Source organism: Humulus lupulus, chromosome 8, assembly GCF_963169125.1.
Source record: "Humulus lupulus chromosome 8, drHumLupu1.1, whole genome shotgun sequence".
Lineage (NCBI taxonomy): Eukaryota > Viridiplantae > Streptophyta > Magnoliopsida > Rosales > Cannabaceae > Humulus > Humulus lupulus.
Window position 1 is genome coordinate 35,592,754 of NC_084800.1, and position 18,584 is coordinate 35,611,337.

The window sequence follows — 18,584 nt, forward strand, 5'->3', positions numbered from 1 at the left end:
TTTCCACATTTATTTTTAATGTTATTTTATTATTATAATTATATCTCTCTTTTTGTCGGTATATCTCACGAGCTCCACTCCCTAGACACCGTGTGGAATTTTTCCCCATCATCAAATCCGGCTTTGACATTATCCAAAGTCAACCCCCAAAACCAAAAACCAGTTTTCAATTTCTTCAATGCACTTAATTAGATAATATTAAATTAAAAAAAAAATTAAAAAGAAAAAAGCAAACTCTGCATAGAGATGCCAACCCCACCTCTTTCTCTCTCTCTAAAAAAGCCCACTTGTGTCTCTCTCTATCTTTCTCTCAACTTTTTTTCATTTATTTATTTATTTTTTGTGAAAACCCGCTTTCTCTTTCTATATATACATGTTGTTATATATTATTCCTTTCCCACTCATTTGCATCCTTATCTTTCTCCCTCATCAAAAGTCAGCGCCTTCTTTTGTCTTTCTCTCTCTGTCCTCAGAGCCAGAGCTAGAGACAACACGGGGTACAGAGCTTGTCGGAGCACCACCATGGAGGTCGACTGGGATCTTCAGGCAGTCGTGAGAGGCTGTTCCACAGCCGGAGCAGGTGTCAGGGCTTCTACTACTACTACGGCCACATCAACCACCACCTCCCCTGTTTTCATGGCGGATTTTCAAACCACAGCCGCGAGCTCCTCTTCCTTCTTATTTTCTTCTTCTTCTTCTCCTTCTCCATTCGGTAGTACTAGTTGTAATAGCAGTAGTATTAGTGAACACCAGAGCTCTGGTCAACTCTTTCTTCTTCCAGATCCCAATAGTATGAGACCCAGAAACTTCGTTGTTGAAGAGCTTCATGAGCTTTACAAGCCTTTCTTCCCTAAATCTCATGCTCAGATTCAGACTCCTCTGTCGTCGCTTTCTTCAATATGTAGCAGTACTAGCACTAGTACTACTATTAGGTCAAATGACCAAATACGACAAGTAAAGCAAGTTCACCACCAACACCAACACCAACCCACTACTAAGCAATCTCATAATAATGGCTCCACGACCACCCCACGGTCCAAAAAGAGGTATGTTAAAAATTGGTTATAGATCTTGTTTTAGAAGGAAAGAGTAAAAGTTGTAGTCTTTCATATGAAATTAAACATGTCGTTTGCTTCGTAATTCTGTTTACAATTAGTGTCGTTTATATGGTTTACTTAATTCTTAGTTACCTTTTTCCATATCAGGAAGAATCAACTAAAGAAAGTTTGCCAAGTACCAGCTGAGAGTCTCTCTTCAGACATCTGGGCATGGCGTAAATATGGCCAAAAACCCATCAAAGGCTCCCCATATCCAAGGTACTTTTTAACGACAAAACCCTTTTCTTTTGTCATTAAATCATTTGTGTTTGGTTTAGTTGTTAATTATTAAAGATGGGTTTTCATTATTTTTTGGTATATATTAATTTCAGGGGATATTATAGATGTAGTAGCTCAAAAGGTTGTTTGGCCCGGAAACAAGTGGAGCGGAACCGGACTGACCCGGGAATGTTTATAGTCACTTACACCGCCGAGCACAACCACCCAGCTCCAACTCACCGTAACTCACTTGCCGGTTCCACTCGCCAGAAGCCCTCTACTCCCCAATCCATCTCCGGCACCAGCGACCTCAACAATCCGGCTACCAAGACTTCCTCTCCGGCGACCTCAGGTGAAGAAGAGGTCTTCGTTCCTCAAACACACAGTACAACCACTGAAAGCAAAGATGGACCAGAGAGTGTTTTAATGGATGATGACGATGAAGACGAGTTTGGGCTGTCAGATGTGGCCATGAGCGACGATTTCTTCGTGGGTTTGGAGGGTCTCGGAAGTCCGACCACCGGGGAGTTCTTTTCCGATAATTTCCCGACAAGTTTTTCCCTTCCGTGGGTTGCAAATAGCGCCGCCACGGCTGCCGGCGGCCGCTAAGTAGCCGGATCATTCGCTGACGATCGATATGGGTATCAAAGAGAATGAGAAACGATTAAATGGAGTGGAATCTTGGGCTAACTATGAAGTTTAGTGAGATTAGTTTAAAAAACAAAAAACAGAGTTGTAATTAGTCATTTAATTATCTCTTTTGTTAATTAATTTATTTTTGGTTTTGAGTATAGTTATAAAAGCTAGATATTAATTTTTCAGAATCATTATTTTTGGTTATATGTATTTACTGATGGTAGAATATCACTTCACTTGTTCAAACTTTCTATTCATTACCTTTTATGTAAAATTTGGAATCAAATATGTTACGAAGTCATCATTATTTTGAGAGGACATTTTGGTGGAAACTATTGCTAGTTTTTATGTAAATTATAGGGTCAATTTCCTTTTTAACCATTCAATTTATGTATAAAATTGAAATAAGATAACATATGGTAGAACTATAAAGTGTATGTAGCTAAAATGCAAGGAACCTTTCATCTCATGTGTAGTAATATAACATAATAAATTTTTAAAGAAGAAAAACTGGGTACCATTGACAACATTTTCGTGGCATGTAATTTATTATAGTGGAATTTCTCTTTAAATTTTAAAGGGACGAATTTGGTTTACTTTAAAGTTAGTTGAGTTGATGGCATTTTGACTATTTAGGGCAAAAGAATTTGGCATAGCCCTTCTGTGTGAAAATTCATTCGCTTTATGTGTCTGTTTACTAACCCTTTTATGGTATTACTGTAGCTTCTGAGAAACTAAACAGAGAGAAGAGAAGTTAATGTGAAAATAACAATTCTCAAACACGTTTCACTATCTTCTTTTGTGGTTTTTGAGGCCACGAAACTTCCATTTCAGTAACTTTAGTTACTCACTGTCTCACACCACAAATATTGCTTGCAATTTTCTTGAATATCAATGAAAAATATATAATATATATATTTAGAATAATACCGATGTGGTAAAACTTGGTTTCTACGACTGTATAGATAGAGTTCTGACCAGCCATTAATTGAATTCAGACGTTTTTGTTTTTGTAGTGTACCTTTGAACTGTAGACAAAATTGATTTATCATCACAACAAAACTAGCATACATCTCCCCCAATTTTTTTTAATACATTACATGTAACAATCTAATGTAGAGTATATGTCAATTAATGATTCATTTTTTTATTTTCAAGAATAATTCCAAACTTGACACAACCCGCTAGAGGAAACACACAATAAATGCACAACCTTCTTATAAATCTAACCTTTGATCTCCAAAGCTGATAGTACATCTTTTGTTTAACTTGGGAGATGGAGTGTCGAAATCTCTTCACAATGAGAGGGAGAACAAGAACAATTGCAGCAACTACCACTAACTCAAGGACCAAAGAATTACACCTATAGGGGACAAATACACATATCTTCCCTTAATTTCTTTTAGCCAAAATAACAAAATTCCACTTTTAAATTCGGCTAAATTTAACCATATACTTTTATTTATTTATATATTTTATTTACAAAAAAAAATTGATTTTTATAAACAATTCTACCCTAAGCTTGGACTTCTTTTTATTATTATTATTATTATTATTATTATAAGAACTCCTACGTTGTAGTCTTTATTTAATTTATAACCTATAGTGTATTGTCTAATTTAATCGAAGGGAACAAAATGTGACAGAGAAGTTAAAGAAGAAGAAAAAAAACAGTACAGAAGAGATAGCGAAGATTCAAAGATAACCTATAGGGCTACATCTTGAGCTTAAAATAATAATAATAATAAAAAGAATCAACAAATAAATGTCGTAAGCCATTGTCTAGCTAAGATTCCAACACAACAAGGCTATTGCTGGAGTCTTGAGTTGAGAATTCCCACTTAAAGCTTGCAGCGGCGAGTTAAAACTCCTCATTTCCACTAGCTCATTTATAACAAAGTCAACCCAGGTGACAACGAAACTTGTAGAAAGAATATAACCTTTTCCGAATCTAGTAGATGAAATAGAAAAGGCAATGTTTTTTTCTTTCTAATTATTTTGCTCTCAACTCATAAACTTAAGTCTCTAGCTTGGGAAACAGAAGAAGAAGAAGAAGAAAAACTTTGACAAGATATCTGAATCTAGACCATGCAGATCATCAAATGCTGCTACATTGAAACCTCTTTAAAGCCAAAGAAAGAAGCTCCAAAGTACAAAATTGTTCCTTATTTTACTTTCGTACAATCTTCTCTATTACTATCGAAAAAAATTAATAGCACGCCTAATTTTATGCCTACTTGTTTGACTACAAAGAAAAAAGGGAAACCCATGTAACATAGAGTCTTCTCTAATCCCTGCCATGCATAAGACCACAAATGATAACACCAGAGGCAGAGAGCAGTTATAAAGCCAGAAGGTTTCTCTGGCCTTCGCTATCTCTGCCAGTGGCCTATTAAGAGATCAGATCAACACCATAATTCCAAAACTCCCAACTTTGTATTGTTATCTAAAATTATTGACCAGATGCCAACACCTCAGAGCCTTTTTCTTTTTCTAAAACAGAAACCTCGTAGCCTTGCAAGAACTTTCGTAATTTATCTACTTGGCCAACTGCAGAAAGCCACTCGGTAAGAACTTCCATAGTTATGTAATCAGGATTACAAGCCTGTTCAACCATTTGATCCATAAATTCAAATGCCTTGTTTAATAAATTATTCTCCCTAAGGCATTTGAACAAGGCATTGTACGTGGTGGTATTTGGCTTCACTCCTTTAACTTGCATATCATTCATCAGAGACAGAAGTTTCTCCACCTCATTTCGCTTGCAGAGAGAATCTATAAGAATATTGTATATAACGGTATTGGGAGGAACCTCTAAAGCAGAAGTCATACTTCGGAAAATAGTCATGGCTTCCTCAATGTTGTCATTCAAGCAATATCCATGTATGAGGGTTCCATAAGTAACAACAGTTGGCAGAAGACCCTCCTGTAACATTTTCTTCAGCAATCTATGCGCAGTTCCCAAGCTCCCAGTTTTGCTGAAATGAGATATCAAGGTATTGTATGTGACAGTATCGGGCTTGATATTAGCCTCTTCCATTTCTTTAAGCATCTCATAAGCCCTATCCAGCTTGTTCTTCTTGCAAAACCCGCTAATTAGGACATTGTATGAAACGACATCCATGCCAAACCCAGCCTCTTTCAGCTTTGATACAACCATGCTGGCATCATCCATCCTTCCAGCTTGACTCAAACCATTAATCAAGCTGTAGTGAACAATGGCATCGGTGGAACGTCCACTGCTCAACATCTGATCAAACAATTCCACCGCCTTGTTAATATTGTTGACACTACAGTAGGCAGTGACCAAAGTTGTGTAGGTAACTGCATTGCCTTTAACACCGTCTCTTTGCATTTCATTGAACAACTGAACCGCACTGTTAATTCTTCCATGCCTGCACATTCCATCAACCAAAGTGTTAAGGGTGATCACACTCGGTGGCACTGCATCCTTCTTCATTTGATCAAATAGCTCAAGAGACCTCTCAATCTCCCCAACTTTGTTGAACCCATCAATCAAACAATTGTAGGTAACAGTATTAGGTGCACAAAAGTTTTGTGATCTCATTTGTTCCATCAATTTCAATCCTTCTTCCTGCCTCCCAACTTTACAAAGCCCATCAATCAAACTGTTATAAATAACCACATCAGGTTCAACGGTGTATTTTCCTACCTCTCCACGCATTTTTTCAAACACTTCCATTGCCTCATCAACTCTCCATGATTTGCACAAGCGATTAATAAGAATTGCATAAGTGATAACATCAGGCTTAATATCACTATCTTTCATAATCGCCATAAGCTCATTCATCTTCTTGAAATCATTATTCCTTCCTAAGCCCGTCAAAAAGGCATTGCAAGAAGCCACCACAACAGAACCCCCAGACTTGATCACATTGTCTAAAACATCCCAAGCTCGATTAATCTTCCCATCTCTACAAAAATTTGTGATCAACTGGGTAAGTTTGAACTTGTCAGGAAACACGCCATGCTCACCAAATTTAGACACCAATCCAACAATTTCCTCATCCTTGAATCGCCTCCCGGGTCTATCTCTTCTCAAAATTTTGGAAAACACAACATCAACTGTGATATCATTGGGAGAGGATATCGAATTTGGCTCAAGCATTTCGTCGAGCACATGGAGTGCTTCATCTACATCTCCCAAATTAAACAGCACAGTAACCAGCCGATTACAAACATGGGTATTCTTACTATCCGGGTCGAGTGCTTTAAAAACAATAAGTAACTCCTCCTTCATTCCGGCCCTTCCCAAGCAACCTAAGAGAAGGGTCGCGGCATTAATGGTGAGCGGAACATTATGCTCCTGCGACGACGTATACAGCTCAAAAACCTTTTTTTCCCAACTGGGTTCGCGGCTAGCAATCTCGAGAACGGCCTGGAATACGGAAGACAGCAATGGCAAGTCTTCTGGGCACTTGGAATTTTCTCGGACATAGTCGAAGAACTTGAGAGCTTTGGCCGAGGAGTCTAACCGGCGTGCAATGTGGAAGAAACGTTTCGGTGAAGGGGTTTCGGAGTCGGAGTCGGAGTAGAGGAGACGTCGGAGCTGGTCAAGGTCCCAGTTGTTCTCCGGCGCTTGGAGAAGTTCGACTGCTTGGGTTATCGACGGTTCGTGGTATTGATAAAGGTTGGATTCGAGTGATAGGTGGCGGATAATGGAGGGCGAGAAAGGGTTGAGTGATTGGGGCCGTAAAAGGTTGAACAATTGATTGGATTGCTTTGATACAGAGGGTGATACGATTCTCATTTTTGTTTTCAGTGCCAGACTAAACTACGCAGCATTCAAGCTCAACTCAATGACGACTTCATGAATAATTATTCAGCACAAGAGAACGAACGAGGAAAAAAAACATAAGATGATTAAAAAAATATTTTTCAATTTTTACTTTTAGGAAAATTGTCTAAAATTAAAAGAAAGTTATTTTTTATTTTAAATTTTATACTATAATAATTGATTTTTTTGTAATATTATGAAATCCTAAAGTAAAATTATATTGAATAAAAAAATTAATAATTTTCGATTATTGTGATAAAAAAACTATTTTTTAATTTTCAATAATTTAATCAATTTTTTAACTTAAGAAATTAATAAATTCATATTATCTCATCATCTAATTACCCTTAATAAAATATTATTGTTATTTCCAAAATAGTTTATGATTTGTTTGATCCAGTATTTTATCTCTTTGAAATTTGTATTTTAATAAATTCTTTTTTGTATTCTATGTTTTGTAAAAATTGTTCAAATAGAATCCTAAATTTGATTTAAGTCAAAGTTTTCTTAACTGAAATCACAAATAATTCACCAAACTAACAATTTAGAACAAAAATAAAATTATTCTGCTTAAAAATTGTGTTGTTATATTTATTTTTTTCATCAAAATTGAGTTTAGGGTCTATTTGAACTGTTTTACAAAATATAGAATCCAAAAATAATTTTTTTAAAACACAAAGTCCAAACAAATAATCGTAAAAAACACAGAATACAAAAATGTATAAGCCATTTCTAAAATTACAAAGATAAATTCAACACTTTATATTTAGTAAAATTTTATTTTAATAAAATTGAATTTTAAAATAAAAAATTAATTAAACTCCCTAAAATTTTGAAAAACAAAAAAGCTTGTAATTTTCTAAACTCAAAAACTCTTCTGGCTGTACTTGTTCTTATTGAATCACTTATTTTTCTTGTTACAAACATACGATTCGTGGGGAGATAAAGAAATAGATTGAACCGATCGCTCGCGTGTCCGCCTTACATTCTAAGAAAGACGAATATAAGTTAAGTCTTTACATTTTTCAAAATGCTCATGTTTTTAGAATTTGAAAATGTAATTAAGAGTCTTTAATAATTCTAACATAATTATTTTGTTAAACAAACACCCTTAACCTAAAATTACATACACAAGTCATTTTGTCGTTAAAATGAGTTTTACCACTCCTAAATCCTAATATATAGTATCCATTTGAGCCACGCACGCCTTTCACGTGTTAATGTAGTTTGTATTGGAATTTACTTATCTACACTACACACATACAAATACAAGTACTTGGCAACTTTGAGCTTCTAACTAGCTTGGCAAGTCACTGTTCACACGCAAGCAATAAGATAAATTTGGGAATGCGGCATATGGTGCTTAGACACATCCATATATAGATTACAGAAGCCACGATTCTTCATACTGACAGACAATGACATCATACAATGATTGGTAATATTCCACTACTTTGTCCCAACAAAATGCAGAATATGAACAAAAGAATACCCTTTAATTAAATTAAGTCACTAAACTTCACATCTTTCCCTATCTCTCTCTCTCTATGCATATTTATATACACATACAACTTTCAGCTGAGATCACAAACCACTTCCAGTGATTAGCTATTTAGATGAAGCTTTCAAGTTGTGGACACCCTTTTTCCCCTTTTTGAAATGAGGGCATACCGCAAATGGACACCACTACTTTTTACTCTAGAATAACCTACTTTTATTTATTTTTTTAATCTATAATTCCATTCCAGCTGCATATTTCAGATAAATAAATAAGTATATACCTTCCTTCGCAGTTACATATATAGAAGAAACGAGTAAAAAGGTGGAGCTTCCCTTTCATATATACTTATTCTTCAAAATGAAGGAAGAATTTAGCATTTGTTTCAACTTTTCCATTAACATATTGCGTGGTAGATTGAGAAAGACAAAAGTAAAGAGATATATATGTAAGAGAGAGAGGGATTCATACACAAAGCTAATTTTTACCATTAAAAAAAATGGTAATTTAATAGAATAGGCTCATCCACAAAAATGAACAAATAAAATTTAAAGTGACTTTAGTTTTTGTTTTTTATAAATGGAAGCTAGTAACGATATTGTTACTGTTTTGAAAAGGGATGTGACAATGAGAGTGCATTGATGCAGACCTTTACAGCACTAGAAACATTCTTTTTCTGAGCCATTATAGCTTTTGATGCAGTGATTCTAACTACTCTGTTCGACTATCACAAGTTATAATGAGTAAAGTCATTTTTCTTTTTTCCATTTGGTTGTTGTAATGTAGTGTTCTTAATTTTTTAATAATGGTAATATATTCTCAACTTGATATATATGTATGTGGTGGATTTTTGGATCAAATGAGGCCGCTAATTATGCACCAACAACACTTGTGTTAGTAGAGTTTAAACATGAGATATTTTAAAAAAATGGCTATTTTGTATGTTTCTATAAAAAAATTACAGTTTTTTAAAGTTTTTTTTTTAAAATATTGTTTTTTATTACAAAAATACGATCTCTAAAAAGTATACGTCTAAAGTAAAATGTAATAAAAAAATGTAAAAAATATATATTTTTCAACAAAACCAGTAAAAAATTATTGTTATTATTATTATTATTATTATTTTATATATAAAAAAACCATAATGCATGTATGTAAATTTCTCGTAACATATCAGATCAAGCTGAAACTATTTTACTCATTCCATTGGGTTAACCTGACTAGAGCTGGACTAGAAGGGAAGGGACTAAAAAGTAGATTAGGTCACCGGTCACGCCCCAACCCAAAGAGGCCGCTTAACCCTACGAGCCACTGCTTGGCATGGGCGAGTCAACCGAGTCCATCATTATTGCAAGGGGCTCGCCCCATCTGTGCTTCTCCCTTAGATGGGCCCGCTTAACTTTCTCCTTTGGGCCTTGGGCCCTGGCTCTATTGGTCGCAATACACAACTAAAAGTATTTGAGCAGAAAAAAGAGAAGGAGGAAAACAATCCTCTATTTACTTTTTTTCATTTTCAATTTTTGTCCTTTTTTTTTTTCCAACTTATGCCATTCAATCAAAAGTTTTGACAGTATTGTTCAAAAAAAAAAAAAAGTTGTGACAAGTAAATCAGCACATGTAACGTTACGGATTCCTTGAAATTAATTTTCAGCGACTTTATTGGATAAATATGTTTTACGAGGAGACGACGTCGTAGTGAGTTATGAGATAAAAGTTTATTATGGGCTACTTAGGCCGATGGCCATAAGGGAACCAATGCACATAAATGCAAAATATTCCTCAAAACAACTATTATTTAGATAAATATCTCAATTTTAAAAAAAATTAACAAATGGTCAAATATAATAAATTAATATAGTGAAATTCTACATTTACCTTTACCTTCTTTAACCTCTTTAGTTTTAGGTAAATCTTAATATTCACTTGGGACTTAGTGCAAAATAATAACTTAAATAATCAATAATATTAAATAGTTATTTCTCTACAATTCTAAAAATGAGTACATTAGCTTCTTCTTTCTAATATTTTGGGTCATTTACTTTAATTTCTATGGATATATTCATATTTATATATTTTTTTCCGGTTGAAAATGGTAAAATATGTGCAAATATAAATATATTGAAAATGCTTAAATAGAGATATGTTGGCTATTGCTGTAACCGTTTTTCTTTTGGTCCATAAAAATACTCGAGCTATTTTACTTTTAAGTATTTTGCAGCTGAAAAAACTCTTTTACTTGTGATGTTTTTTTTATATGATTTATATTATTTTTTGGAATAATGGTTGGAGCTCTGTTCAAATGAAACTAAAGATATGCAATACACAGTTGCTTTAAAGATTGAGTTTAGATCTATGCTGAACAAAAGTTTGTTATAACGTGGAAGTTTTATTATGATAATATTAATGGCTGAACAAAAAATAGTGCAAGGACGCTTAAAAAAAAATCCAGCTTTCAAATCCCAATCAAAGAGGGTCTAAGAAAGCCAAGTCAAACCCAAAGTAGTTGCAAGACGAAGCATAAATAAAGACCATGAACACAGCAAGACTGGAAACTGATATAATCCATTAATCATTTAAATAAACCTTATTATTGGGGGTTCTAACAAGTTCTAGACTAGACTATTATTAAGTATAAACTACTTTTGCCTCAAAAGAATTTCAGCTACCTTACTTTGAAAACTTTCGTTCCCACTCTTATACTTTTTCTCTCTCCTTTCAAAATCTTAAGCGTCACTCAGAAACAAAACTGAAAAGGGCAGCCATAGTAGATACATATATAATGCAACTTCCTACTAGGATGACATTACGAGTCATCCCAAGTTTAGTCACTTTTTGGGCTGCGTTCACTAGGTGATTCAGGTCTGCTAATCTCCTCAGCAGCTTCAGCTGCTGCCGATGCTGCCTTGTTCAAACCCAATTTTTGCAATTCATTAGAGAAATCATCAACATAAGTAGAATTGATTTTGTATGGGGTGTGAGCAGGACCAGGGAAGCAACCCTGTGTCACTTCATTTTTGTACTCCAAGAGAGCTTTGTTTATGACATCCCCAACACACGCATACTGCTTACAAAACTTAGGGGTAACCTGCCAAAAAAACGAGTAGCTTCCTGCTTCAGTAAAATTCTTTGTGAAAGATTCGAGTTATAATCAATGAACATGTAGTTTGAGATTTTACTTTGGCATGATGCGGGTGTTGTAGCATTCCAAGCAGATCGTGGTAAACTAGCACCTGTATGGTGGTGAAACAAATTAAGTACACCATAATCGAACAATTGAGTCTTCCGAACATGGTAACATAGTGCAATCTGATGAGCCATATGATCACCGAAGTTGATTTTTTCTTTGCATCATGTATGAGACTATGAGTGCTAGAAAGTAGATGGAAAACTTAATGTCAATTCATTTTATCAGAACATAGTGAAATATTTTTCCAAAAGAAATACAAGGAACTCTATCAACAATTTGACTTCATTTTAAACAATATAATGGATATGTAACCCAGAAGAGTTCAATTCTTGGATTTCTTGGCAAGAAACCACTAGAAAGAACAGAGTGATTGCAGGACATGAACATATCAAACTGCAACAGTTGAAAGCCGTGAAAATTTTACATGTGAAGAAAGAGAATAAACAGGTATATATGCTTTAAGGTCTAGTCTCCATTCATAGACAACAAATTTTAAAAGCAAACCAATGCAAAGTAACAAGTTAAAGCCTTCTACTCAAGTCATCACGAGGAAGAACAGAATCGTCAGCCATTTAATAACTATACCATTCTTTTCTGGTTTGTTATCATAAATTTTAACGATCTTCACAGTAAGCAATACTCTTTAAATTTCAGAAGTTTTCACATTTAACATGTTCTAAATTTGAAAACTTACAAGCTTCATCTTCAAGTTACAGAGACACAAAAGTCAAGCATCTGTATGACAAAAGACGTATGTTTTGAACAAATCAAGCCACAATGGAAGATAAAAGTAATTGCTAACTAACCTGCCCACTACAGAAAGGCCCAGCTCCAATGCCAATTGTGGGAATCTTAAGAGCAGAAGTAACTGCAGCCGCCACTGGTGCAGGCACACATTCCAAAACCACGGCAAAACACCCAACTTCCTGCAAAGCCAATGCGGTTTCCACAATCTGCAAGAATAATCCCAAATATGAACTAAACCAACAAAACCAAGATTAAAAAACTACATAAAAACCAAAAATGTTTCATGTCAAAACTCAAAACACAGACCTTTAAAGCACTAGAAACATTCCTTCCCTGAGGCCTAAAGCCCCCAAGAACACTAATGGCCTGTGGAGTAAGGCCAACGTGCCCCATCACGGCAATACCTGATTCCACAATAGATTTCGCCGCATTGATTCTTGCTGGCGAAGCTCCTTCCAATTTTATGGCGTCCATTCCTCCTTCCTTCAATATCCTCACCGCCGTATCTACAGCCTGATCAAAACAATATACAAAAATACTTAACAACCCTTTTTCCTTTCCGAAAGCTAAACAGCGAGGAAAAAAAACCCGTACCTGATTGGTGCTACACTCGTAAGACCCAAAAGGAAGGTCTCCAACCAAAAGCGGGCGCTTAGCTCCTCGAGCGACGGCTCGGCAGTGAACAAGCATTTCGTCGAGGGAAATAGGGAGAGTGGTGTCGTGGCCATGGACGACCATGGCGGCGGAGTCTCCGACGAGGGATATGTCGATTCCGGCCATGTCCAAGTGCACGGCAGAAGGGTAGTCGTAGGCGGTGACGACGGTAATAGGCTCACCCTTTTTGTGCTTCTGCCTTAGATAAGCGAGCGTTACTCTCTCGTTGGAGGTTTGGGCGGCGGGACCGCCATAGACTGTGTTCTCGGGAACATTGCTCATAAAGCGATTGAAGAGAGAGGTGGCCCCACGACTGCGAGTTAGGTGCGAAGCTCTAGCGGTGAAGAAAGCCATTTTAGTACGAGAGAGATTTTTCCTGACAAATGAGTGTGGGTTGGGTTCATTTTGAGCGCTATTTATATGCTTGACAATTATGATTATGAATGGAGCAGGCACAGCCGCCACCTACTCATTTTTTATTGAATAATACTACACGCATATTTAAATTACACACTTTTTATTGTGTTAAATATTGTGTACAATTTGAGTATGTCCCAATTATCAATAATGTGTTCAAAATTGAAGCACAGGCTGCCTGCTCATCCTCATATGGACAGAGAGCAATACAGAACTCCCACCAAGCCAGCGAATATATTACTCGACTTTGCCTTTTCATACTTGGTGGATTTTCCGAAGGCCAGTGCTATTCCTACTCCTACGTAAACAGCTAGGTTCAACTACTTTGCAGGGCTCTGCCTCACCATCCTTTAGAACCATTCAACGTTGGCTGGCTCTCCCATCAGGCCGATTGAAATTAAATACAGATGCAGCTACTGATTCTTCCTAGCAACTTGTTGGAATTAGTGTTGTATTTCGGAATTCATCAGGTGAAGTGGTGGCTGCTTTATCAAAGCCTATCACTGGCTGTTACAAACCAGAGGAAATGGAAGCACTAGCAATAGCTTTGAGTTTGCAGTGGCTTTTGGACTTGCAAATCCAGGTGCATTTTATTGAAATAGATTCTCTTTTGGTTGTTCAGGGATTGGAATCTTCACACCTTCATCGAACAGCTTTTCATTCTCTTCTAGACGACATTGAACATCTAGTATCCAATTTCCCACGAGTACAGATCTCTTATATTAAACGATCTGCTAATATTTGCTCATATGGTGGATGCTGATTGTATTTAGTTGGAGGATATTCCTACTCCACTAATGACTTTATGTAATTTTCTCTAAGTTAATATAACAGTTCTATTTCTAAAAAAAACATTACTCTTTCTTATTATTCAATAAAAGTTTATTTTTAAAGGAAATTATTCAATAAAAATTAAAGTGTTATTAGCAGCAAAAACTCTTGATCTTTTGATATAGTAACATTTAAGTACTAATTCTTTTTAAAGCAAAAGTAGCATTTAAGTCCTAATTTTTTTAAGACAAAAGTCTCTCATATTTTGATATAGTAGCATTTAAGTCCCTAGTTTTTTCTAATTCAAAAGACTCTTACTTTAACATAACGTCAACATTGGTTGTAACGCCCTGGTTATCCCAGAACAGTTACGGTGAACAGTGAACCGGAAATTTGACTCGCTACCCGAGTCCTTTGGTTAAAAACGTGATCTAGGTACCATTAACAGGTTAAGGTGAAAAACCAATAAAAAGGAAATGGTACATTTCATTAAGTAAATAAACTGCCCATGAGCCTTTTAAAATGTTTACAAGATGTCCATAATACAAAAGAGTCGCTACAGTTTCAAATTTACAATCCCCGCCGGCCTAAGCGGCAAAAATAGGGTAAACCCCTAGTCCCTCCGAGAACTCCTTGACTGTGGCGATCAAGCGGCCCTGTATGTACATCACATCGCCCAAGCTCTCCACTCAAGGCTGGCCAAGTTTTTCCTTTCCTTTACCTGCACCACATAGCACCCATGAGCCAAGGCCCAGCAAGAAAACACAATATAGCATGATATAATATCAACAACGATCATAATAACCATTCAGGACTATCAGTCCAACAAATAGGTGACAATAGCCAAAAGTCACAATAATGAGCATCGCTCCCTCTAGCCATGTAACGATAGGGTCACCAGGGCTTAACTGATAAGTGATTCTTTCATAAGCTTGGTCAGGACAGGTGTATGGTGATTAGTCACCAACATAACCTTCCTCACGACTCTAGAGTCGAAACTATAGACAACGTCCCTTAGCCACGTGACTAACGGTCACCGGGGTCATATACCTTGGCTATAGACATCTGGTCATAGACCAGGCAAGCGCTTATAAGTTCTTCGACCCTAGGGTCGGTCTAGCATTAATGCCATAGAGCCATTCAATGCATAATTTTTGACTTTAGAGTCGGTCCCTGACTAGTCAGTGTCTTAAACAGGTAATCAACGTTCACTAGCATTTAATATGCAATCCATGTCCACATATATCAATCAACATGCCCCAATATCAAACCATGCATGTCATATACCTATACAGGGTGCAACTGTATTCATACACCGTTTTCTTACCTCTGGTTCGAGTGAGAATTAAAATATGAACGACCCCTGAGAACGATCAACCTTTAAATTCCTTGACGGTCACCTGGTCATAACCAAAATATAGGATTCATCAATAAAAATGATAACTGAGGGTTCCCAAACCAAGATCTAGCCTCCGGGACACCAAACATAACTCAACTAGGTACTAGGTTCAACCCCGAGGCCTAAGATTTGAATCCCCAAGCTAAAAACATGCTTTTGGCTAAATCTGCCCTGATGGGCCGCGGCTCACCAGAGCCATGCCGCGGCTCACCCTCCTGACAGGGCCATTTTCACATTTTAAGCCATCATAGGCCGCGGCACACCATAGACAGGCCGTGGCTCATTTCGCAAACCAGCCAAGAAACCAGCACGCACCAGCCAACTCTCCCCTGCGTTTTCCCTTGGAACTAACCCTTTGAACCAACTCCAAACCTCCTCCAAACACTCAATTAAACCCCCAAATAACACCCATAGCTCACCCTCATCAAACCCCAATCAAAACAACACAAAAACCCCCTTTGATTCTCACTTCCCACATCAAAAACCATGAATTGAAAACTAAAACGAAAACAGAGCAACACCTGAAACCAGTGACTAAAACTCACCTCAAATTCATATTTGAACCTTCTTCAATGGTTGAATCAAGTCCACCAAGCCAGCCCTTGAGTTTCCTAGCTTGAATCCCCACTTAGAACCCAAAACCCTCAAAGGAGAAGTGAAGAAGATGATGTACGGGAATGGAGGAGGCAAACCCCTGTTTTTGTTCTGTTTATTCCACCTCCTTCTACAGCCACTTAAGTCTCATATATCCACCCCTAAAATGACCAAAATACCCTTGTGTCACCCTAAGCCTTCCAAGCTACTCTAGGGGTAAAATTGGTACTTTCCGCCTATCCCGTTAATCATAATTAACGCTTCCCGATTCCCGCTAATCTCAATATCCTCAAACATCAATAACTCATATCCTGTTACCCTAAAATCCCCGATAACGCTATAATCATTAATATCACCCCGAGACTCACCCCGAGCCCCGAGCTCAAACCTGTTATGACCAAATCGATAAATCATGTTTAAAGATCGTCTCATGTCGAAATACTCGAACCAATCCACATTATAATGTGGTCTCACAATATATCATTAACGCACATATAAATATACAATTATACCCTCAACGGGCCAAATTACCAAAACACCCCTGTAAACAAATGTGGGCTCACATGCATGCATTTAACATCATATTATAATATAATTCTCATAAACATGCATAAACACATTTAATGGCATAATTAAACAGTTATGGCCCTCCCGGGTTGCTAATCCAGCCATTAACCATAATAGGGAATCTGGGGCATTACATTGGTGCACATGTGTAATGCTCTGGTTAGTCCAAAATTGTCACATGGTGTACTTTAAACAGTGCTTAACTCACTAAATAAGTCATTAGGTTGTAAACGTGCATCTAGGTGTTATTAACAGGTCAGGTGAAAATCTCGGTCAAAATGAATGGATATATATTTTATTTAAAATGTTATTCTGTACATGGGCCCATAAAAATATTTACAAAGTTATTTACAATCTAAAATGGTCATTACAGTATAAAAGTTACAACTGTTAGGAATGAGTTTCCTAATACGCAGCGACAGCGGAATGGTGGTGGGTTGGCCCAGTGTACAACAAAAAAAATTTATAACATATTTAAACTACATTTAAATGTGCGGATCCATTAATATACATACATTAATCATAAGTAAGAAAAGAATAGAAAACATACATCTTGATGCTTATCAAGTGTCATTGCTATCTTTTCATAATTTCAACGAACTTCATATCCAAGCTGCTCCTAGGAACTCACACCAAGATCTTCCACAACATTCTCTACACCTCAATAAGTGTGTGGGCACTTAGAGAATAAATGATAGTTAATTTCTGATTCTACTTTATGTACTCAACACATAATATCAAAAGAATAGGCCAATAGCCCTGAGATTGGTCTTTTTCAGGGAGAGATAGAAAAATATCTTTTTTTCTTTAAAGCTAATAATAGAGTGTCTTTTTATTTTCTGATAAGTCTAACTTAAATAGAAAATATTTAAATTTAAAAAGTAAATTTGTAACCAATTTACAATTTATCTTTTAATTAATTAATTATCTTATTAATGAAAATATCCAAAAACTAACTTTTGAATTAATTAATCAAATAAATAAAATTGAAAAATTTATCCCTAAAAAAATGTGTAGTACACGTCACACACACAGTACATGTGTTTGTCGTGTACCACCCTATATTTTATATTTTAGGGATATTTGATTTTTCCATAATTATTTCAAACTACCTTATAAAATAAAAATTCAACAAGCTAATAATTAATTCAAATTTGAATTAATTATCTTTTTAACTAATTAACAAATATAATTAATTATTTGAATAAATATCAATCTTTTAAATTCAAATCTAACTTTAACTTATCAAATTAATTCTACCAATTTAAATTAAATAATAATTTTCAAATTAAATATTTCATTTATTATAATTTCAAAAATTATAATTAATTAATTATTTGATATAATTTAGAAAATTACTTAATAATTAAATATTAATTAATTTTGTTAATTACAACTAATTTGTAATTTATTAAATAATCACGATTATCACATAATTCCATATTTGACCCGAAGAACAAATTTATTCTTAAATATGTCTTTCAACCATTTTTCCCTTTATATCAACTCTTGCCCTTAATAATGTTGATAGAGCCGCTGTGGGGACTTGTGGACCTATAATTCCAAACTTCAATAAATTTGAGATTATTAATTAAATGTTTTAATTAAATAATCTTAATTTATTAATCCTATGATTACTCTACTATAAATATGAGACTACACTCTTGTAATTATAGACATTTCATTTACTGGGTACTTTATAAAATAAAGCGTCCATTGATATAATAATTACATACAAATTAACCCTCTAATAATGGTTCATAATTAACTGAGAATAAAATTACTGTTTTACCCTTTTAATTATTTCTTGTTTTCTTAAGTACCATTGACTTTACTAGTGAAGGTTAATTCATAACTAAATTATGAATTTGAGCTCAATAACCTTTCAGTCCCAAAAGTCAACCCTTAAAAGAACCATTATTCAATCTCTTATGAGAATGTATAGATTCCATATCTGTTTACCATGTCCCCAGCCATTTACATTAATGAGTTCCCAAAAC

The 18,584-nt window shown here is 35.5% G+C and overlaps 3 protein-coding genes across 3 annotated transcripts; 1 reads left to right on the forward strand and 2 right to left on the reverse strand.

Annotated features, from left to right (window-relative positions):
- Window positions 1-384: 384 nt before the first annotated feature.
- On the forward strand, window positions 385-2,270 carry LOC133796771 (WRKY transcription factor 22). Its single transcript, XM_062234422.1, has 3 exons — window positions 385-1,046; window positions 1,206-1,316; window positions 1,430-2,270. The coding sequence occupies exons 1-3, from the start codon at window positions 523-525 to the stop codon at window positions 1,923-1,925; spliced, it is 1,131 nt and encodes a 376-aa protein (XP_062090406.1). The 5' UTR covers window positions 385-522; the 3' UTR covers window positions 1,926-2,270.
- A 1,725-nt stretch (window positions 2,271-3,995) lies between these two features.
- On the reverse strand, window positions 3,996-6,798 carry LOC133796772 (pentatricopeptide repeat-containing protein At3g61520, mitochondrial-like). The gene has a single exon (XM_062234423.1). The coding sequence runs from the start codon at window positions 6,721-6,723 to the stop codon at window positions 4,405-4,407; it is 2,319 nt and encodes a 772-aa protein (XP_062090407.1). The 5' UTR covers window positions 6,724-6,798; the 3' UTR covers window positions 3,996-4,404.
- A 3,996-nt stretch (window positions 6,799-10,794) lies between these two features.
- On the reverse strand, window positions 10,795-13,249 carry LOC133796774 (3-methyl-2-oxobutanoate hydroxymethyltransferase 1, mitochondrial-like). The gene is made up of 5 exons (XM_062234424.1): window positions 12,777-13,249; window positions 12,489-12,695; window positions 12,242-12,388; window positions 11,425-11,478; window positions 10,795-11,333 (listed from the first exon to the last, which is right to left on the reverse strand). The coding sequence occupies exons 1-5, from the start codon at window positions 13,188-13,190 to the stop codon at window positions 11,070-11,072; spliced, it is 1,086 nt and encodes a 361-aa protein (XP_062090408.1). The 5' UTR covers window positions 13,191-13,249; the 3' UTR covers window positions 10,795-11,069.
- Between the last annotated feature and the right edge of the window lie 5,335 nt (window positions 13,250-18,584).